Source organism: Condylura cristata, unplaced genomic scaffold, assembly GCF_000260355.1.
Source record: "Condylura cristata isolate star-nosed mole 26May11 unplaced genomic scaffold, ConCri1.0 scaffold00005, whole genome shotgun sequence".
Taxonomy (NCBI): Eukaryota; Metazoa; Chordata; class Mammalia; order Eulipotyphla; family Talpidae; genus Condylura; species Condylura cristata.
The window spans coordinates 66904516-66926466 of record NW_004567106.1 but is presented as its reverse complement, the minus strand read 5'-3'; the positions used below and the strand labels follow the sequence as shown (position 1 = coordinate 66926466).

The window sequence follows — 21951 nt, the reverse complement described above, 5'->3', positions numbered from 1 at the left end:
TGGGTACTTTTAATTGTCCATGCCATTTGCATTTTTTCCCCGTTTTCTTCAGTCAGTTTCTAGGAGGCCTAGAAGTAGACAGCTTTTGCTTTAAGTAGAGCCGTGGGAGTGTCAGGGGTGGTGGCCTTTTTGTTGTTGGAAAGTGAGGGCGGATCCATGAGTGACAACAGGTTCAGAGGGCAGTATCTGCCCTGGGAGAGCCAGGGAAGGTGACTTTGATGCCCCACAGGTGTGGGTTTCAAGGCCCAGTTTGAGGGATGTATGAGGGGGTTAAGCAGAAAAGCTTTCATTTCCCGGCTTGAGGTGTGGCAAATGACGGTGGCCCAACCAGCCACTGAAGGGACCAGTGGTCAACGAGAATGACCTTCAGAGCTTGACAAGATGATAAGGAAGCCTGCAGGCCCTGACTTTGTGGTTGAGGCATTGTCGTAGCTTTATAGGGCCAGGGAATCAAGTTTCTTTCCTACTGGAAACGAGGGATGTGAACCCCAGTGCTCAGTCAAAGACACACTTTCCCAGGCCTCTTTGCCCGGATCCGCAACCTGCTCGTACTTTGGCTGCTCGATAGTGGCTCTTCTGTGCTTATGTGTGGTGTACTTGGGAGCCAGGCAGGTCAAGGTTCATGGCACTTCTGCTCTTTTTTTTTTGTTTCAAAGAGCTATTTACTTATGTAAATAGGTTTACAGGTACTGGGGTATAGGCCAGGGTAGGGGGCGGGGGAGGGGGGTGAGAGAATTCACCAGAGACAGAGTGGGGAGCAGAACAGGCAGATGTACTGAAATCCACTGCTGAGGGGAGCAGTGGGGAGACTGGAGAGGTCTGCCAGGCCATGTGGGTCACCTCCCTGGCTGGGAATCAAATTTGTGCTGCAGTGGCCGTGTCTGGCTTCACAGTGCTGAGCTTTAACCCCTTGTGCCTCCAGGGAGGGCCTGGCCCTGTTCCTCTTTAAGGGAAACTTTAAAAGCACTTTATGTACCCTTTGTATTAAGATTCTGATAATTTATCTAAAATTAATAACTAATACCCAATTCTAAATTGTGCATTGACAAGTATTTGCTGTTAGAACTACATCGAGTTCACAGGAGCCCTCCAGTAGCTGTCCGGGGTCCTCACGGACTTAGATGTACAGGTTTCCCCGCTACTCAAAAAGTAGAATGATTCTATTTGATAGGATTCGGTGGGTTATTTTTTGGTTCCGGCAACGCTGTTACCATTATTTTATAGGAAAATGTTGAACATTTCCAGACCCCAAATAACCTACCAAATGGCACCGATTTCCATTTGGGTCGTGGGGCAAACCTGTAGCAGGAACTCGATGTGTCACAGCATGTGGAAAGGCAGTTCTCCCATACGAGAAAAGTGTCACAGACTCTCTCCACCCCTGGAGGTTCTGAATCTTCTGGGGTAAGGTTTGGGTGGAGGCCGGCCACTGGTATTTGTATACAGGAATTTCAGTGCACTGGGTGCACAGTCAGCGGAGAAGAGAACGTGCCCCAATTAAGTGACCAGCAGCATGTCCCCCTGTAAAGCAGAGGCCCCACCTGGTGTCCACCGGTGCATTCATCCTGATCATTACAGGGTTTTGCCCACTGGTCTTGTAAAAAGGTAAATGAATCTTCTCTCACTCTGTTGTGACATGAACTCTAACCCATACTAGATGCCTTAGTGGAGGCTCACACACTTGTGTGTGTTTCTCTGTAGAAAGAAGAGATAGTTCAGGCTCTCGGTCCTCAAGCGCTGCTAGCCAAGAGGAGAGTGACGAGATCTGCTTGTACCACATCCGGAAAAGTTGCAGCTTTCAAGGTAAGTTGGAGGAAGCCCCTGCTCTCAGCTCTGGCGCTCTGTTCTGAGAGGATGGATTATCTCACTTGTGAGTGCATATGACTCACTGACCACATCAGTTCTGAAGAGATTTTGTTGGGGAGTTGAGGATGTGAGGGGTTTGTTGAGTTTGAGAAAGCTCCATGCAGCAGTGCGTGTGAACCGTTGACCCTTGGTCAGCAGAGAGTGAGGTGCTGACACAGGGGCACCGTGCCCAGTCTAGTGAAGCCCAGATCAGTGCCACCCATGAATGAGATCGGCAGTGCCTTAGAAGCCAGGAGGCCTTCTCAAGGAGGTTGTGCTTGGAGGACAAGTACTTGTTTAAGTTGCGGGGCAGGGTTCTCCTGCCTGTATTTTCGTGAAATCTTTGTTTTTTCTTACTGCTATTCTGGGCTTTGAAGAAATATTCCTTCTCAAACTTGGTGACTCTTGGAAAACCACCAAAATTTCTTGTTTGGTTTTTAGTCTTTAAGAAATTACCGAAGCAATTGGGCCTAGAAATGGGATTGCAGGACCAAGGATGATAAATATGGGCTTTTATAAGCAACTTCAAAACGATCTTCCAGTATTTTACCTTCCTCCTGACAGTATGCGAGAAGTGTGGTTGCTCTGTGTCACTGTCAACCATTACTCTTGTCAGATTCTTAAGTTTTCCTCATATTTTGTGATGGTTTTAATTTACATATCCCTGATTATTAATGATGTTGATGTCTATTTTCATGTGCCTACTAGCCATTTGCATATCTTCTGTAAAGTATCTATTTACACCTTTCACCTATTTTTATGTAACAACTTTATTGAGGTTCTGTTTATAGCTTACATACCACCTTTACCTGCTCATCTAATAATTTCATACTGTAGTCACAGCATTCTACTGCCATTATAATTTTAGGACATTTCTGTTGTCCCCCAAATCCCACACTCACTGGCCATCCTTCTCCATTCCCCCTCCCGCTAACTCCTGGCTCGGTCTCCTGTTTGTAGATCTTCCGATTCACATCAGTCTTTACACATTTGCCTGGAGAGCTCATCTAAATGGAATCATGTAACATGTGGTCATTTGTGATTATTTTCACCCACTTCTATTGTATTGTTTAATTTCTCATTGAGTTGTGAGAATTTTGAGTTTCCTTAAACAGGTCTCTCTGTTGAATACCTGCATTTTCCAGTTTGCCTTTCATAGCTATTTTCTTTGGAAGAACAGAAGTTGTACTAGTGATGTCCATTTTAATACATTTTTTCTTTTATGGTCGGTGTGCTTTATATCCTAAAAATCTTTGTTATTCAGAGTCCACAAGAATGTTTCTCCTGTGTTTTTCTAGAAGTCTTACAGGTTTAGCTTTTGTTTTAGGTGTAGCTGTTATGCTTGATCTAAATTACCTACTGATAATTATTTAATGGTAATCTGTATCCACCTGAATTACCATTCCTTAGCGTTGATTGTTCTGTGTGAGATGGCTGCCTTGCCATGGTGCGTTTCCATGTGTTGGGGGCGTTTAGTGTCTGCTCATAGTGGTGCTGGGGGACCCCGGGGTATGTGAGTGAGCGATGATTTCAGGCCTCCGTCTTGCTTGGCAGGCGCTCAGCTGTGTCCTGCCTCTGGGTCTGGCTTTCATACCTCTCACATGCTCACTCTACTCACCCGTCCTCAGGCTGCTGGGGCAGATAGCCAGGCTGAAGGCAGAAGCGTGGCCTGTTGCAGCGACCCAGTTATTTCCACAACGCGGGCCATGTCTTCCTGCCCATTGTGACATCTGAATTTGTGTTCCCATACTCAGCCCCTTCCCACCTCTGCTGTAGCTCTCTTCTGCACATTTTGCATGTTCTGTCTTTTATCTCTCTCTGACTTTTGTCTGCTTCAGACTCAACAATTCTGCTTTTTAAAAGTAGTTTAACTGTTTTTCAGTGATTGTGGATTTCTTCCTCTCTGATCTGTCATTTCAAGGTATGTAAGGGAAGATGGGGATTGGGCGCTACGCCAGTTGATGTGGTTTCTGTGACTCCCTTAGAAACCTAGACTCGGCCCTCCCAGGTGGCGCCGCGGATTAAAGCCCAGCACTGTGAAGTTGGCGGCAGATGCTTCGGTGTGAGTTTGATCCCTCGCCACAGAGGTGATCCACGTGGTGCGGCAGATAAGTGTAGTTAAAAAGAAATAAGAAAACCTAGACTCTGGAATGCCATAGCGAGGTATGGGAACTTCTTGAAAGGAAGTTGAGGAAGGAGGACAGAAGACCAGAGGTATGGCAGAGAAGGGTCCTCAGTTTTCATCTGTGCACATCTCGGCCTCACCTGCACCATGGCTGTGTGGCCCCTCCTTCTCCGGGCACCTTCCAGCTGTGAGCACCCTGGGCCCTGTGCTCAGCTCAGGCCTGCTGAGCTTTGGTCCTTTGTCCTTCCAGAGGACCTGTCAGCCTGAGGGGCGGTGGGTGGCGTGCCTTCCCTGAGGGTACTTTGTCCAGGAGAGAGCCTTCTCTGTGCAGTGGCCGAGTCCTCTTACCCTGACTGTCCCTGTGTGGCCCTCAGGGAGGGAGCAGAGGATCTTTCTAGGTCATCACCTCTGGACCATACTTAATTTTATCTGTCCAGGTTCTACCCTTCATTATTACTGGACTGTTTGGTTGAGTCCAGGAGGCCTCTGGGCCTGGTGTCCGTGCTGTCCACACTCCAGCTCTGGACCGGTTGGGAAACCCTGCGCTGGGTCCAGCTGAAATCAAAGAGGCTATTCTCGGTGGGGGTCTGTCCTCCACCTGGCACTTCCTACTGCCCTGCGCGCCTGTCTCCAGGCTCGTCTAGGGCAAGCTCGGCCGCCTCCCGTTCTCTCAGGTGCTCACCTCTTATGCGGTTACTGGGCTAGAAGGGGCTCTGCGATCTTCTTGAACAGTACATGAGATTTTAGAAATTCAAAAAATGTTCCAAATTAGCCAAGATTCATTGCCATTATTTTGAGAGCTGAACTTGAAAAGTACAAAGGGCAGTCAAGGCACCTCTTTTTTTTAGCACCAGGATCCTCATAGGAAGCCACCATTACTTCCTGTTCCTCTAGTGCCCTCCGATAAGATTTTACACAAGTGTGTGTGTCCGGTATGTTTTGTTCTCACAGCTGCACTGTGCACATAATTTGTATGTTGCTTTCTTTTACTTAAATCAACATTTGCTTTTTTGGAATATAGTATATTCTAATAGTTCAAAATTCAAAAGATGCAAAGGCAGATTTTTCCTCATAAGGGTCTTCACCTACCCAGCTCCCCCCACAAGAACTAATAAGTGCATAGATGTGTCGTTAGCCAAAGTATCTTTCACCTTTACATAAACAGACATACGGGCCCTTGCTGTGTGTGTGACCCCACGTGATCGCAGAGCTAGTCAAGGGACTTCCCCTTGCGCTTCTTCCTTTTCTGCAGCCTTCTGAGCAGCACACCAGACCCTGTTGTGGGGTGCTGCAAGGCAGAGTGAGGCCATGGGCATATTCTACATGAGGGGCTGGCAGTGAGCCAAGGTGAGGTGGCAGGAAGTGTGAGGAGGTAACTGACTGGGTCACAGACCTGGGCCCATGTGTACATAGTGTCAGGGCGGAGCAGTGTGAAGACCAACCTTTGGGAGTAGATTGGGGTGTGCTGGCAGCCCCCCGTCAGAGTGCTCTGGTACCACACTGCCGAGCTACCTCCGGTCAGACTTGTGGGCTGAGCCGGCTTTCTGAGGGTGACGAACCTGGTGCATCCCAGGTGTAACTCTAGCGTGTCCAGGTTGGCCTCTGAGGCGCAGTGACTTCGTAGTCACACTGTCCTCTGGCCGGGTGGCACCTCGGCTACCTCACGATCAGCTCCCTGACTATCATGCGATGAAATTCACACATAAGGTAACCTACCAACACACGAAGTTTAAAAAAGAAAAGTGTGACGTTCTATAGAAAGGGGAGACAAAAGGAAAATGTTTAGGATGCAATACTTAGTATTTCAGTATCTAAGTGACCGACGAGGATGGCATTAACAGACTCGCTTACAGATTCCCCAAGTGTCCTAGCTCCGCAGGAGCACCCGGTGGGGACAGGCCATGCTGTGTATTGCCAAATGTTTTACTATTGCATGTTTTTACTTTAGATAAGTGCACTAAAGTTCATTTCCATCTGCCGTATCGATGGCAGTTCTTGGATGGAGGCAAGTGGAAGGATTTGGACAAAATGGAGCTTATTGAAGAGGCATACAGCAGTCCCAGAAAAGACAGGTATAAAACACATCATTGGTGTCTGCTTTGTGCTTGGGCTTGTGTGTGTGATGTGGAAAGTGTAGACACAGCAGGGTTTCTTTCAGCGTGTAGACACAGCAGGGTTTCTTTCAGCGCTCTCTCTCTCTCTCTCTCTCTCTCTCTCTCTCTCTCTCTCTCTCTCTCTCTCTCTTTCACACACACACACACACACACACACACACACACAGAGTAAGCAGGCTGATGTAGAGGTGGACACTGTTTATGGAAGCTGGCAGTTTCTGGCACCTTTCCTTTCAGGAAGGAGATGTGGGGAAAGGAGTGTTCCGGGTAAGTTCTGGATTATTTCATGCTGGGATTGATCACACATGTTACGTGCAGTAAAGCACAAAGAGTAGCTTATGAAACTTCAGCCTTTGCCCTGAGAAGTCATAGTGCTGAGCCTGTGCTGCTGTTCGTCCCTTACCTGTGTGTCCAGGCTTTTCAGTCACTTCGTCAGCTCAGAATGGAGGGCGTGCTCCGGGGAGCTTCATGTTCAGATACTTACCTTGGGTTGAGTTTACTGGAATTTGTTGCCAAGAAGAGACCATTTTTGACTAGGTAGAATAAATTGGTGCTGAGAGTGCTATTAGGTGCCAGTCGTTACTGGTGAAGCAGGCGAAACAAAGTGTTTCCCCTGGGGAAACACTCTGCCACGTTCGTCTCTCCCTTTACACACCGAAGTGCCAGATACTAGTGTGGTAGTTCAGTGGGTTTTGACAAATGTGTGCATTTGAGCTGTGTAGCCAGCACTCAGTCCAGCTAGAGATCATTGCCATCACCAGAAAGCCCCTTCGGCATCCTTCCCGTCAGTCTGCCACCACGCTGTCACCAGAGATCAGTCTTGCCTGTTCTGTTGTTGCTGGGCACATTCTCTTAGTTCATTCCAATACCAGTCTGAGGACCAGGGTCCAAGAACTCTCAGATAACCAGCCAGAGAGCACAGATGGGAAAAGCTGGTTTGCAGTGTGCCAGCCGGCGAGGCCGCGCTTCCTGTGTGGCCACACCTCAGCCGGCCAAACTATTCAGCAGCTTCCTTAGCCGGAGCGGTCTGCAGCCACCGGTGTGGGCACCTCTGGTTGTTTCCGTCTGGCTCTGAACAGCTGTAGGGATCTCGGCAGGGGTCGGAGCAGCCAGCTCACCTTGGCAGAGCGCCAGAATGTGGTGCCACCCAGGCTTCCACTAAGGCACAGCCATTCTCACTGGCGCTGGGGCTTCTCCCTGAGGTCACCAGCAGGTCTGTCGCCCTGAATGCCAACTAGTATTACCTGTTCTTGAACCTTAGCTAAATAGACCACACCCGGACTGTCAGACGGGCATCTTTCTCTCAGGCGCTGTTCTTAACCTGCGTCATGCTGTCTCCAGGTGTCTAGGCGCAGGCGTCCATGGGTAGACGTACTGGATGGAGCTGGGGCCTGGCTCATGTCTTCGGGTGCCTGACTCTTCCACAGTGGTGGTGCTGCTTCCCCCCAACCCACCCCCACGAACACTCTCGTAATTCGTCTCCCTACCCTTTGGCCATCTGAACTTTTCCCACTCAGGGGTTTCAAATAGCACCTCAGTTGCGCGTCCGCTGAGACAAGCAGCCTCTTCATGTGTTAGCCATTTGTGCGCCTTCTGTTGTGACGTGTCTGTTTTTATGGTTTGTCCATTTTGTTGGAGGGAGGATTATGTTACTGAGTTATTAGTAATAATTAGAGCTATCATAATATACTGGCATTAGAAAATATTTGAATTTCTGGTTACTAAATGTGCATAGAAAATAAAATCTTTCAGTTGACTTTTGTTATCTTTTATGAAAAGAAGTTTTTGAGCTATCTTTCCCTTTATGGTTTTTACTCTTTGTGTCTTAAGAAATCCTTCCCTACCCCGACACCATAAAGAAATTTTCGTTTAAGAGTTGATACCTTAAGGGCTGTATTTGTATTTGCGCCCATCTGCTAATGTGTTTGTGTTCTGATGCAGATGAATTACCAGTTTCCAAAGACTTTTTTTTTTTAAGTTTTATTTATTCATTCATATAGAACTGGGGTACAGGCCAGAGGCTCAGAGGCGGTGAGAGGCTTCACCAGAGACAGAGTGGGGAGCAGAACAGGCAGATCGAGGAAGTACACCACTGAGGGGAGCAGCGGGCGGGTCAGGAGGGGTCTGCCGCGCCATGTGGTCACCTCCTGGGCAGGCGGGAATCGAACTCATGTGGAAGTGGCTTTAGCTTCTCAGTGCTGTGCTTTTACCCTCTGCGCCACCAGGGAGGGTCTCCAAAGACTTAACAATTTTTTCTTAAATACACATTCATGGAAAATTTACCATCTTAGCCATTTTTCTTAAAGATTTATTTATTTATGCATGTAAGAGCTGGGGTGCAGGCCAGAGGTGCAGGGGCGGTGAGAGGATTCCCCAGAGACACAGTGGGGAGCAGAACAGGCAGATCCACTGAAACACGCTGCTGAGGGGAGAGCGGGGCCTGTGAGACAGGAGGGATCTGCTGCACCTGACTCAATTATTTTCGCCCAGCGAAACTGACCTGGAAAGTGGGCCTCCCTCCAGGAGAGCTGTTCTGACGGGCTGTCACTCACCTTCTCATGCACCAGCCAGGCCCCCAGAGACCAGTGGTGGAGACGGGGGTGCCTGTGTGATCTGGGCGGTGCATTCCAGTCTGCCGCTCTCATTCTGTTGTAGGATCCTCTGCGCTGAGTCTGCCAGTAGCTTCCATTTGGACTACCTGAACTTCGACGTCATGATGTTTGGCACTGCCCAGGCTCGCCGCCTCTCCACAGCCTCCTCGGTCACCAAACCCCCACACTTCATCCTCACCACTGAATGGATTTGGTACTGGACTGATGAGTTTGGTTCTTGGCAGGAATATGGGAAACAGGTAAATGGGATGGGAAGGGGGTGAGGACTTTCTCCGTCAGAGAAAGTGCTCATGCTGAAGGAGCTGTTCCACGCCCCTGCTCTGGGCTGCTGCAGTGCGTACTTCGTTGAGCCAGAGATCCCAGGTCCCCATGTTACCTGCCTGCTTTGAGGGATTATAGCAGAGCCAGATTTGCTGGAGTTGGTTTGTATGAGCTTCCCTCTCTGAACAGTCAGATGACGGGGGGCTTGTGGGCTGGAATGACAGCAGATTGCAGTGAGGTCACGTTTCTCTGTCGGTTTTATTAAGGAGGTAGAAGCTGCATCCCTGTTGGACAGGTAACTCTGGGGGGAGGACCTGTGTGTGCAGGCACATTTGTGTGGCTGTCGGATGAAGTTTCGGGCTCCGCAAAGCTGCCTTTTTGCCTGACCACTGGCCGCAGCTTTACAGTTGGCGGACATGAATAAGAATCCTGATTTCGGGTCTTGAGTGGACATCTGAATGCATCTGAGTGAATCACTGATGCTGTCAGTTATTTAATGATGTTCACGGATGGAGTAGAGTTATAGGGAGACGCCCAGTCACCTGTAGAGGTACAGGCGTAGGGCAGTCACTGTGTCGGTAGGGACTCTTTTCAAAATGAAAATTGGGGTCTGTGGTCTAACAGGTGCCGCGTTATTCTGGCTCGCAGGGGGAGTTCTAGTAAAGCTTGGGTTCTCATTCCAGCTGCACTTGGACTAGCTTCTTTCTGGGAGCAGTGTAATGTGAGCTGCACAAGGGCTCCTGCCCTCGTCTCCCTAAGTTTGCCTGGGATGATGCCTGCACTTCTCGGGTCTCAGGACACAGATACGGACTGGTTGGAGGACAGAGGCATGACTGCCTGACACTGACCCTCTCATCCGGGGGCCTCTCTGACTTGTTCCTCGCTCTGTTTCTTCTAGCATCAGCCTTTTCTCATCAGCTGCTCTGATACCTTCCCACCACCTTCTCTGTCTGCCTGCCTGTCTGCCCAGGCTTCTTTGCAAGTGAATTTGTCGAGGAAAGCATCACTCTGGGGGTGGCTGGGAGTATGAGGGGAGAAGCTGTGCCTGACACTGAAGAGTGACAGGGGATAACATCTGGTTCCGCCTTTAGGGCTCAGGCTTACTGGTGACACTGGGAAGGGATGCACGCAGACCAGAACCCTGAGCAGACACGGCCATCTCTTGTGTTCTGTCTGCTGATTCATCTCTTCTTGGGGGCCAAGCTCTCGGGGAGCTGCCTGGATATCATGGAACCCTGGGGGCAACCTTCCCTGGCTGGCTTCTTGAACTGGGTTGTCACAATTTGGGATCCCGGAGCTTTCTTCTCCAGACAGCCTACACTTGGGTTCTCCGGTTTACCATACCACCCCTCCATATCACAGGCTAGCCAAAGTGCACAGCCTCTTATAGAACAGAAGACTCTTGGTCCCACCTTGAGCACCTCTGTCGTGTGAGGTCGGTCACACTCGGGGTCTTCCTTCATTGTTGCAGGTTCTGCTCTCACATAGTGTCTGACTGTTCCCCGGCAGGGCATGGAGCACCCCGTGACCACCGTCAGCAGCAGCGATGTGGAGAAGGCCTACCTGGCGTATTGTGAACCAGGATCTGCCTCCGAGGCAGCCATCCTGAAATTCCAGGCTGGAAAGCACAAATACGAGTTAGACTTCAGAGGTAATGCCTCCCCCAGCAGAGCCGGCCACGTTAACTGGGGGAGCTTAACACACGTGTCGGGTGTGTCCCTTCCTGAAGTGCTGCCTCTGGGGAGAGTAGCAGATCTGTGACCAGGAGACAGCTCAGGGGTGGGAGAAATGCCTGAGCCCGGGGTGATAGGAGAGGACAAGCACCCTAAGGGAAGCATGCAGAGCCAGCAGTGTCAGCTGGGGTGCAGAGGTAGTTCCCTCTGTGGGCGAATCTTTATCTCAGAGTTGACCTTGGTCCCCGACCAGGGACTTGGCTGTGCTTGGCCTTGAATTCCCAGTGCATTATTCCCTTCCCATGGGCACTTTCGGCTGGGGGATGCTGCCAGGGATGGCTGGATGCAGACTTTTGCTTGTGTCAGACACAGGCAGACAGATGTGGCATGTTCTGTGCAATTTGTGAGCATTTTTTTTTTTAAGTTTTAATGTTTTGGTGGCTTCTCTTCAGCCATTTCTGCATGGAATATCAGTCCAGCCCTGCTCACTTTAGTTATGCCTTTCAATCCATATTTCAAACTCTCAGTCCTTTGTGTATTTTAAGGGAACTAAGTAGGCCTTCCTTTAAACACAGTTTCCCATTTGCTCTACTTTCTTCTGGGCCTTTGTTCCATGTGGAGGGCCGTGAGGGTCTCTTGTCTAAAGCTGCTGTCCCTGCTCACTGTGAGCCACTTGGTTGCCCGCGACATGGTAGCCCTCGGCGTTAGCTTGAAGTCTAATCACTGCCCACTCCACGTGCCCTCGCCAGGAACCTGAGCACTTCTGCGTCACAGCAGAGCTTTGGGTGCCCACTGGGGAGCACCAGCTGCTTGAAGAGCCCGTCAGTGCCACTAGAGCTGTCTCGCTGTGGTTGCTAATGGGTTGAAATATTCCTTTTAAATATCTGGGGAATATCAAAAGAAATAAACCAAGAATGTCAGCTGCTGCTTTTCTGATTCTCAACTTAGAATGTCCCCCCATGAGGTGGAGCAGGAAATGGGATCAAAACCAGTGGGGGGAAGGAAATGCACTGGACTGTGGTGATGGCACATGGGTGATCTGGTGATGGGAAGCCCACGGGGATTACAACTGAGATGAAAAAAAATGCACAAAAGGATGTAAGAATAAGCTATTATATTATTTTTAAAAAATATTTTGGCAATTCTCAAAAAAAAAAGTCCCCCCGTGACTCCCCGTCTCTGGCTCCCCTGGGGGTGGGTCAGCAATCAAATGTAGGAAAAGCGCACATATGCCATTTACTGCCAACTGCAGGGAAAATGACTTACTTGCCTGAGCTCAACCTGGGTAGATATCCTTTTTTTTTTTTTTTTTTAAACAATGTGAGGGTTTAGATATCAGCAACCACAGAAGTTTGAGGTGAGTTACACCCCGTAGTGAGGTACTGAGAGGTTACGATGGAAGTGATTCTCAGACCCACACCTGCCACTCATTTTTCGACTAAGCTAATATATCGAGGGACTTACATATACAACAGGTCATGTGACTTGTTCTGTAGAAGCTCTGTCCTTTGAGAGAATCTGTCTCAAGAGAGTTACTCAAGGCAAATACCCAGGCACCAAAGGCAGAATATTGACATTTGTTTGATCTGCACCCAAAGGTCAAAATTCCTAAGTGCAGGGCTTATTTAGGGATTTAGCCTGCCTGTGCCCTCTTTAGAGTAAATTCAGGGGAAAGACCTCACTTGACCTTTTGCCAGTCTATATATCATGAATAATTTGATTTCACCCTGAAAACCTGTTTGAGATGTCAGGCATAGGCCGGTAAAACTCTAGAAGTTTACTAGCTGGCAGCTTATCTGTGGAAGGCTGAGTGTGGGTTAACAAAAGGGGTTGTGATAGCCGGGTCTGGATTTGAGCTCCCCGTAGGACATGGCGACCCCAGGAGTGCCCATTCTTGCTGAGTGCCTGAGCGACACGGGACACTGTGTAGGCTCAGCTACAGCACGGCAGGTGTAGAGCTTTCCAGTTTGGAAAGTGAGACATGACAGGGTTTCCTAGGGTAGGGTTTGGTGAGCGGGAGTGTGTAATCTATTTGAACTTTTTCATTTGAACTTTTGCCCAAGGGGCAGTGTTCACCACACCCCTACGATGAATCTGAGGATCTTGAGGTGGGAGTGTGGCAAGCTTTGTGTTTCCTAGAGGTGGTATGGGTTTAAGGAGCTGGAGAAATCTATTGAGTCAGTTTAGTCAAACTAAGGGGAAAAAAGTTATGAATGAAATTAGATTGACTCCAACTCCCACTGACTTAAGATGGGGTAATTTGGTCTCAGACTGAGCTGAAGCTTTTTTATATCCAACCTGGGAAAAATTGCTAAGCAAAATAATAGTTTAAACAAGATTGGAAAGAACAATTTAAAGGCACTCATGTATAATTGATATGTCAATTACTAATCATTCATCTATTCATTAAACCCTGTCTCCTAAGGATACCTATTTTCTTTATGAATATTTGAAATGTGAAAAAACTGCCTTTTAAACAGATTGATTTTGGCTCTCCACATTGAGATTAGCTTTCCAACCCTTTTAATTTGTGTTTGTAAAACATCACTGTCCTATGTGTGTGTGTGTGTGTGTGTGTGTGTGTGTGTGTGTGTGTGTGTGTGTGTATAATGTGGGTATTTTTGTTTTTCCAGCCTTTGTCCAGAAAAACCTAGTCTATGGCACCATCAGAAAGGTTTGCAGGAGGCCCAAATACGTGTCTCCCCAGGATGTGAAAGTGAAGCAGACCTGGTAGGTGGCCTATTGGGAGCGTATAAGAACTTGGTGTGTGTCAGTTTTGGGGTATGTGTCCCACATATAAGAAAACCTTCTGTGCCAAAAAGTGGGCAGAAGAGCTTAAAAGACACTTATCCAAAGAGGAGATGCAAATGGCCAACAGGCACATGAAAAATGCTCAGTGTCACTTATAATCCAGGAAATGCAAATCAAATCCTCACCCCAGTAGGAATGGCCAATGTTACTAACAACAAATGCTGGTGATGATGTGGAGAAAAAGGAACCTTTTTGCATTGCTGATGGGAATGCAAACTGGTCTAGTCACTATGGAAAGCTGTGTGAAGGACTCTCAAATTACTGAAATTGGAGCTAACACTTGACCCAGCAATTCCACTCCTAGGCTACCCAAAGGATACAAAGACATTAATTCAAAAGGAAACCTGCACTTCCATGTTCATTGCAGCAGTACTTACGGTAGCTAAATGCCCAAACAGTTGACTGATCAAGAAGACGTGGTATATATACACAATGGAATATTACTCAGCAATCACAAAAGATTAGCTTATGCCATTCTCTGCAACATGAATGGAGCTGGAAGGGATTATGCTCGGTGAAATAAGTCAGAAAGAAAAGAGAACTATCAAATGATACCAGTTGTAGGAGGAATATAAGGAAACCAAACATAGGGTCAAGAAGAGAAAAAAGACAAAACTTGTAGGCAATTGAGGCTTAAAGCAGGGGAGGGGGGAAGAGAAGGGACCAGAACAGGGGAGGGAAGAGCACAAGGGGCCATGGTGAGGGTTCATGGGTGATGGTGATGGCAGATTTTCATGGGAACCATACCTGAGGGGAGAAATAAAATTCTGTAAAAATAATGAACAATGATCTATAAAAAATTAAAAAATAATAAAAAGGGGAGGGAGGAACCTGCTGTGGACCGGTGGGAGCCCCGGATGGGACTTGTGCCTCAGCCTATCTGAGTTTCCTGCGCCTGTCCCTCCTCGGTTTGTCTGCACTTCCCCTTACTCAGTACCAGATCGCAGTCGGGGTTGACTGTGCTCCCTGGAAGGAATGAGAGCTCATGAAACTGAGTGGGTGTGCAGAGAAATAGTAGCAGTGGATGAAGAAACAAGAGACAATGTAAATTGATAAAAAGATGAATACTAGGTGTGCTTCTAAAGGTGCACTTGCAGTTTATAAAGCATTAAGGGAACAAACCAGACATAACACAGAATTGAGGAAAAAACCCGACACCAAAAAAGTGACATAATAAGGTATTATAAGATTTTCAGTGTATCAGTGGTGTTCCGGAGTCATGAAGATAATTCGTATAGATTTCTCAGGAAGCCAAAAGTTCCTCCTGACTCTAGACTCATTTAAAGCACAGCAAGGCAATAGTAACAATCCAATGCTGATATTTTCTCTCCATCTCTAAGTGATTGTATCTTCTGTGTCCTAACTTGGGGCCATCTTTTTGAACAACTCTTGGGAATTTTCTTTTTTTTTTTTTTTTTAAATATTAATTATCTCTCCATATAAGAGCTGGGGTGCACGCTAGAGATACAGAGAGTGAGAGGATTCCCCAGAGACAGAGTGGGCAGCGAATAGGCAGATGGACTCAGATACACTGCTGAGGGGGTCTGGGGAGACAGGAGAGGTCTGCTGTGCTATTTGGGTCACTTCCTGGCCGGGGACTAAACTCTTGCCCACTGCACATAGTGGATAGTTCTGGGACTTACCCTTTGCGTCACCAGGGAGGCCCTGTTTTGTTTTTAAAGTCAGATTTTTTATTATTAGAGCTTGGCAGATTTTGTTTCTATCGAAGCATTTTAGTTCCTCTTTGCCCTCTAGTCGCTGGTGGCTGGCTGCTCGGCGGTCACCCCGTGGCCGGGTTCAGATTGCACAAGCTCTTAGGCTTTGCCGGCCTCGTGGGTGGGAAGAGTGTGCCGTCATTTTAATTTACTGTCTCATAAGGGTGAGATTTAATATTTTTGATATTTAATATCTGCCACTTATGTTTCTTTTGCTTTAGGTTATATGTCCTTTGTCCATTTTTCTATCAACTTTTAATATTTTTCTTAAAATATTAAAGAAAGGAGGTCAGACCTGGCTTTGTTTTACTTTGCTCTTGGTCAGTTATGTCACCTTTGACTATGTTTTTTTTTTCATTGCTGTGACAGACAGCAGTAGCTGTGATTTGAGTTTTAGTCAGCTGTCTTGGTCTTGCCTGTGTAATGCTGTAGAGTTAGAATTTTCTCCACTGTCCTGGCTCCTGGTTATGGAAGTCGTTTTCCTACTCATAGTGTGCTTAGGGGAAGCTTGGAAAGATCTGTCTCCTTTCTCAGGTGGGATATTTCTTGTTGTCACCCTTAGTCTTCGGGGTGTCACAGTAGACACCAGATGACAAAATACAGGTGAGTGTTTGGTGAATTATGAGGACGATGCAGCAGTTCGGCTGTTGTCTGACCCCAGGTCTGCAGCTGCAGTGAGGTACGTGGTTCCTCTGGCCACATGTGGCAGCTGCTGGCGTCCTAAGTCCACTAGTGGGGCTGTTTGGGCCCCCAGAGGGAACTCCCAGGGTGGGTGACTCAAACAGCTCTCCTTGTACCTTGTCGCAGAATCGGAGCTCCTTATTCTTACAACACAGGAGTATCGCATCAAGTTCAGGAGAGCATGTGTGACCGAGAGCAGACATCTGCGCTCGATCCTCACTACACTTCCAGCCTCTGTGACAATATTTTACTCGTGACTGGGTCTTAATAGTAGTTTCTTTAATCCTCCTTTTGGCCATCTTATTCCACTCCCCTCCTCCCGACAACTAGTTTGGGAGTTATACACCAGAGATCACGACATGATCACACCCTGCACGATGTGTTCTGCACTTAGGTGTGCCATCTAATTACATGTGAGGTGTAGTGCTCCTGTCTGAATGAAAAAATCAAGAAATACTCTCCTGTCAACTGATAACCCAGGCCTTCATATACTTTCTTTCATTTAGCTTCCTCTCAACTTTCTTAAATTTCATTAATTTTGTTAGATTTTTAAAAAGATTTACTTATTTATCCATACAAGAATTGGGGTACAGGCCAGAGGTTTGGGTTGAGAGGATTCACCAGAGTCAGTGGGAAGTGGACCATGTGGATCTACAGAAATAGACACTGCTGAGGGGAGCAGCAGGGAGACAGGAGAGTTCTGCTGTGTCATGTGGGTCAGCTCCCTGGCTGGGGATCGAACTTGTGCTGCAGTGGCTGTGGACCACTTCATGGAGCTGTTCTTTAACCCACTGCGCACCAGGGAGGGCCCAGATACTGGGCTTTCATTTCCATTTTCATTTTCAAACAAAAATGAATCTGTCACCCATTTACTTAGATTTTTTATACATTTTATCTTCTCAAATGTCCTTAGATGAATGGAACTGTGGAAACTGTCTTGGTTTGCCTGTCTATGGCTTTATTTTTTCCCCCATATTGAAAGACATTTTCACTGGCTATGGAATTTGGGGTTGCAGCTCCTTTCCGTGAGAGCACTGAAGACTTGCCTCCACTGCCTCCTGGGCCGCTGAGAAATTAGCTGTCTGGCTGACTGATGCAGCTTTGCCAAATCCCACTTTTTCCTTTGGCTGCTTCTGAGATTCCCCATTTGTCTTGGTGTTGTGCCATCTCTCCGTGGCATGCTGGGGTTTTGTTTATCCTGTCAGAGACTCTTTGAGCTTCTTAAACCTTAGGTTGGTGTGTCTCATTACTTCTCTTTGAAAATTGCTTCCACCTGTTCTCTTTGGCATTTTGGTGACCCTCTCACCAGACTCGTCACTTCTCTTCACTGTATCCCCACTTCTCCCTCCTCCCCTTTCCGTTTCCTTATTGCTCCGCACCACACACTCTGGTAACTGCACCCCCAGGTCCTCAGCCCCCGACCCTGTCACCTGGAGGGCTGACCTGCCAGGCACATCTGCCCATCACCTGTCAGGACTGTGCCTTTCAATTTTGGAAGTTCAACCTGGTTCTTTTTCAAATCCTCCTGGTCTTTTTATAAAGAAGTTTTCTCTTAGTTGCAAAGCTTTGATTTCTTCAAACATAGAAAGAATGCTTTGTTGTTTAGTAATCTCTCTGGTAATTTCAGTATCTTAAGTCTTGGTGGGTTTGTTTCTGTCTGATTCTTCTTGTGAGACTTTGCTTAGTTACTTTTAAACTTTGCCATTTTCCTTGGATTGTTATTTCTGGTAGTTTCTGCAGGCTTAGGATGAAGGTATTATTGCATGTTGTGACAGCAGAAACAGCATTCTTGAATGGAGCAGGAATTATTGGAAGTTCCATTTTCATAGCCCTTTCCTTAGGGCCATTTCGCTCTTCAAACTCAGCTTATATTTATTTACTTTTAGAAGATTCATAATACGGTGCAATGTTACTGACACCCTGTCATTACCCTTGTTAATATTTATGCAGCAAAAAATATGCAGTCATTTAAAAAGGGACCTCTTAGAGACCACAGGTTGAGTCTTAGCAGAACACATCAAACCTCTACCACTAAATGACTTCGGACATAAGTTTTATGTTTTTCACAAACTGTTACTATGTGCCAGTTACAACTCACTGACGTTTGGGGAGCAAGTTTCAGAGCCCTTGAATTTCACTGTTGTAGGGACGGGCCCCAGTGTGCTGCTTTCACCCCCACATGCTGGTGGGATGCTGGTGAGAAATGAGCCCCCAGGCCCTGTTGCTCAGCTTGGTCTCACAGCAAAGCTGGAGGCACCCTCACACAGTGAATATTGGGGTCACATGCTTCCTCGCCTTGCCTGTGCTTTCAAGGGCGTGGTGCCGAGACTCAGTTGGATGGGGTCCACTCTGGGCCACTCCTGGTCATAGACTGATTGCCTCAGAGGAGTGTCTCAGTGTTTCTGTTTGTATTTGGTAGTGATGTCAAGTTCCAAGGCCCAAAGAACATCCCGGACCATTGGGACACATCGGCCCTGCCGGACCCAGGCTTTAAGGTATGGGGCTCTGGTGACCTCAGGCTTGGGGAGGGGAGGGTATTCTTACACATAGGTAAGTATGAACAGCTAAAGAAGCTTCTGGTCTAGGACATACAGGGGAGGAGGACAGAGTTGTCCATGGGGTTGTTTTTTTCCCCCAGGTCTTGGAGGTATTTTTGTTTTTTTAAGGATTTATTTTATTTCTTTTTGTATACAAGAGCTGGAGTGCAAGTCAGAGGTGCATGGGGGTTGAGAAGATTCACTAGAGACAGAGTGGGGAGCAGAACAGGCAGATGGACTGAAACACACTGCTGAGGGGAGCAGCGGGTGAGATAGGAGAGGTCTGCTGCGCCACCTAGGTCAGCTCCCTGGGCCGGGGATCGAACTCATGCTGCAGTGGCTGGGGATAGCTTCATAGTGCTGACACTTAAACCCTGGCGTCACCAAGGAGGACACTGAGCCTTGGAGGTCTTAATGCTGAATAACCACCCAGGAGATGACGGTGGCCCAGAGAAGAGGCTGTGTTGTGGGGGAGGATGTGTCTTATAAAGGGCAGGAATAGGAGCTTGAGAACTGCCTAGCCCGTAAATGCTAGTTTAACAAAGCAAGAAAAATAAAAGAAAACAGACACATATGAGTGTGATGAAGGATATTGAGGGAGGAGGGAACAGAAGGTTTTGCCGGAAAGTGCTAGATACTAGAAGACAAGAAGAGAAATGGCAGTTCAGCAGCTCACTGAGCGCCTGCTGGCTCAGAATTTGGGCTGAGTCCTCAGGCTGGTGTGGGCCCTCGGATGTGAACCACATGACTCGCCAGTCAGGTTGGCCTGTCACCAAACTGCAAAAGCTGCTTTCTGGGACATGACAGTTCCTGTCCTGGGAGGAAGCGCCTTGAGCTGAACGGAGCACAGACGCCGAGAGCACAGGCAGGACCGGGACAGGAGCCCTGAGAGTCCCCAGCACTGAGCTGAAGCTGCTGCCGGCAGCCACTGGCCCACTCACTCAGTGCTCTGACAGCAGCAGTGGGAGGAGCTGCCTGGGGAAGGCGCACAGCTGGGTGTGTGTGTGGGGGGGAGTAGTATGGGGCTCTGGCCAGCCCTTTAGCTGACAGGACTGCGGCGCCTCCCCGAGCTGGGACAGGGAAAGCGGGGTCAGGATGGGAGCTGCAAGAAACCCAAGAACGTGTGTGCCCCGCCGATCGCTGAGGGTCTCCGTGGGGAGAGGGGTGGTTGTAGCCCTGGCTTGGGTGGGGGAAGGGCATGTCATAGAGGAGCTTCCAAGGATCCCCAAAAGGGGCTGTGCTGCACCAAGCCTGGTGGAGCCAGGAGCAAGGAACCAGTTGGGGTGTAGGAACAGGTGGATTGTCACCCAGTGTGGGGTGAAGGTGGGCAGCCTTGGTCAGGGGTCTCCCGACCCTGTCAAGAGGCACTAAGGGGGCGGCCCAGCTGGGAGGAACACACAGCCAGGCTTGGGTTCCCTGCGGCCATCTGCCCCAGTGCCTGTGGTGTGGGTGCGCGCGGCATGCCTCTGTGAGATGAGCCCCCCGCAAGGACCGGCCCTCCCCCAGAGTGTGTGCCCCGCCTTCATGGCCGGTGTGTCCTGCCCTGTGAGGGCACAGGGAGGGGCAGGGATGTCCTGGGGTAACCCATGGTGTGGTGGTGCTCGCATCCCGTGCCTGCCTTCAGCGAGTTTCTCAGGGAAGTGCCTCGGGTCGCGTCCTTACCCTTGGAGTGTGGTGAGCAGTGTCGGGGCTTCCTGGCGGTTTTACCTATTTCGGAGTGACCTTGGGATGGAGCTGATCTACAGCCTGCGCTTCAACAGTAACAGTGAAAATCTTCGCCTCTTGCAGAAGATTGCCCTCAGCTTGTCCTCGGAGGAGTACCAGAAGGTGTGGGGCCTCTTCAACCTCACCCTGCCGCACTATTCTGTGCAGAAGATCGAGCGTGTCCAGAACCTGGCCCTTTGGGAAGTCTACCAGTGGTGTGTGGGGACGTGCTCCTGGGGCTGGTGACCCACGTCTGTGGTAGGCTGGCAGCTCAGTGACGGTGCCCCGGGCGGGGGGCTGTCCGAGAATGCAGCTGCACTACAGGAGTCAGGTCCCGCCTTCCTGCAGCTCATCTCTCCAGCTGAGGGCACTGGGGCTCCCGGGGGACAGGACCGTGCTCACCCTCGGCCTGTTTCCCTGAAGATGACCAGGACGGGCTGCCCTGGAGCACAAGCCATTGTCCTGCAGCCAGGGCGCATGTGCTTGCTACCAGGCACGTGTGTGGAGCAGGCCCTCATCAGGGCTCGCTGTGGCCTGGGGCTGGGGTGGGGCGGTGCCATCTGTGCTCTGGGCCCAGTGAGGATATCAGGGTAACATGGACCCCGCTGGTCCGCGTCTGAGACCCAGCTGAGGTGGTGGGCAGCTGCTGGCCTTCTGGGGCAGGTCTGCTGTGGACATGGAGGGGGTGGAGCAGGGACCCTCCTGTCACCTCCCATCCCCGGCCTGTGGCAGGAGTCTCCTGACCCTTTTAGCATTTTTGGTCATGTGTCTCTTCTTGGGCTGGGGGGCCTCTGCAGGGGGGTTGGGGGGTCCACCCTCAGCTGCCCACCCTCACTCCTCTTTGGTTTTAGGCAACGAGGGCAGATGCAGAAGAGAAACGGAGGGAAGGTGGTGGATGAGAGGCAGCTGTTCCACGGCACCAATGCCAGTTTCGTCGATGCCATCTGCCAGCAGAACTTCGACTGGCGGGTCTGTGGCCTCCATGGCACATCCTTCGGCAAGGGTAAGGGGGATGGCGGGACCATTTGAGAGCGGGCAGCTGGGAGTCTGGGGGTGAGCCAGTTCAAGCCCCGAAGTGACCTCCAGCCCTCTGGGGAGACACCCAGTGGTGGCCCCACCCCTCAACTCCTGCATGCACCACCAGGTGCCCCACCCCACATTTGAGCATGGTGGCCCTGCTGTGACCGGGCGTTGCTTCCCCAAGAGATGGGCCTCTGCCCCTGCCCAGTGGGGGCCCGGAGATGGTGGGAGTGGAGAGGGGAGCGGTGCCTCCGCCTGCCAGTCAGTCCTGGGACAGACCCGCTCTTCCCTTAGACGCCTGTGCACCTTGGACACACTCAGGTGGCTGGTCGCTGTGGCGTGGGCCATGTGGGAGCTTTCCTCTCTCCTGGCTATTTTTAAACTCTTGTTTGCAAATGATTTCAAGGGCACAGGAAAGTGGCCAAAATGTGGGCAAGTTCTTGAGCGTAGATTTCACCTGGACTAGCATCCTTAGCACTGTGCCTGCTGGCCTTGCCACCCCTTGAGTTTTCCCTTGACCACTGCGGGAGGTGGCACTTGTGCATTGTCCCCCCACAGGGAGCCCCAGGGTCCCCCCATCCCGTCAGACAGGGCCTGCTTACCAGGCCAGAAAATTTAGTAACAAAGCACACTCTGGTCAGCCGTCCCTCTCCCATCCCATGAGCTTGAACCCAGGAGAACTGTGGGGTCAAGATGGACAGGGGCCAGTGGTGCGTGGCTTGTCAGCCTGAAGGATGGTGGCAGTGCCTGCTCAGGATCCTCTTTGACAGGTTGAGGCCACTAGACTTGGGCTGCAGTGTCTGTTGGAGGGTCACAGGTTGGGTTTTGGTTCCCTTCCACCAGCCCTAAGACA

At 49.5% G+C, this 21951-nt stretch overlaps 1 protein-coding gene across 1 annotated transcript in view; it reads left to right on the top strand.

The window, feature by feature from the left end:
* PARP12 (poly (ADP-ribose) polymerase family, member 12) overlaps positions 1–21951 on the top strand; it is a gene marked incomplete at its 5' end in the record, with an annotated part of 36036 nt that overhangs the window by 12717 nt on the left and 1368 nt on the right. The window contains 8 exons of the mRNA XM_004677213.2: positions 1702–1803; positions 5919–6042; positions 8740–8935; positions 10467–10608; positions 13264–13360; positions 18257–18332; positions 20163–20293; positions 20930–21081. Coding sequence (XP_004677270.1) covers positions 1702–1803; positions 5919–6042; positions 8740–8935; positions 10467–10608; positions 13264–13360; positions 18257–18332; positions 20163–20293; positions 20930–21081 — 1020 coding nt within the window. The remainder of the gene's footprint in view (positions 1–1701; positions 1804–5918; positions 6043–8739; positions 8936–10466; positions 10609–13263; positions 13361–18256; positions 18333–20162; positions 20294–20929; positions 21082–21951) is intronic.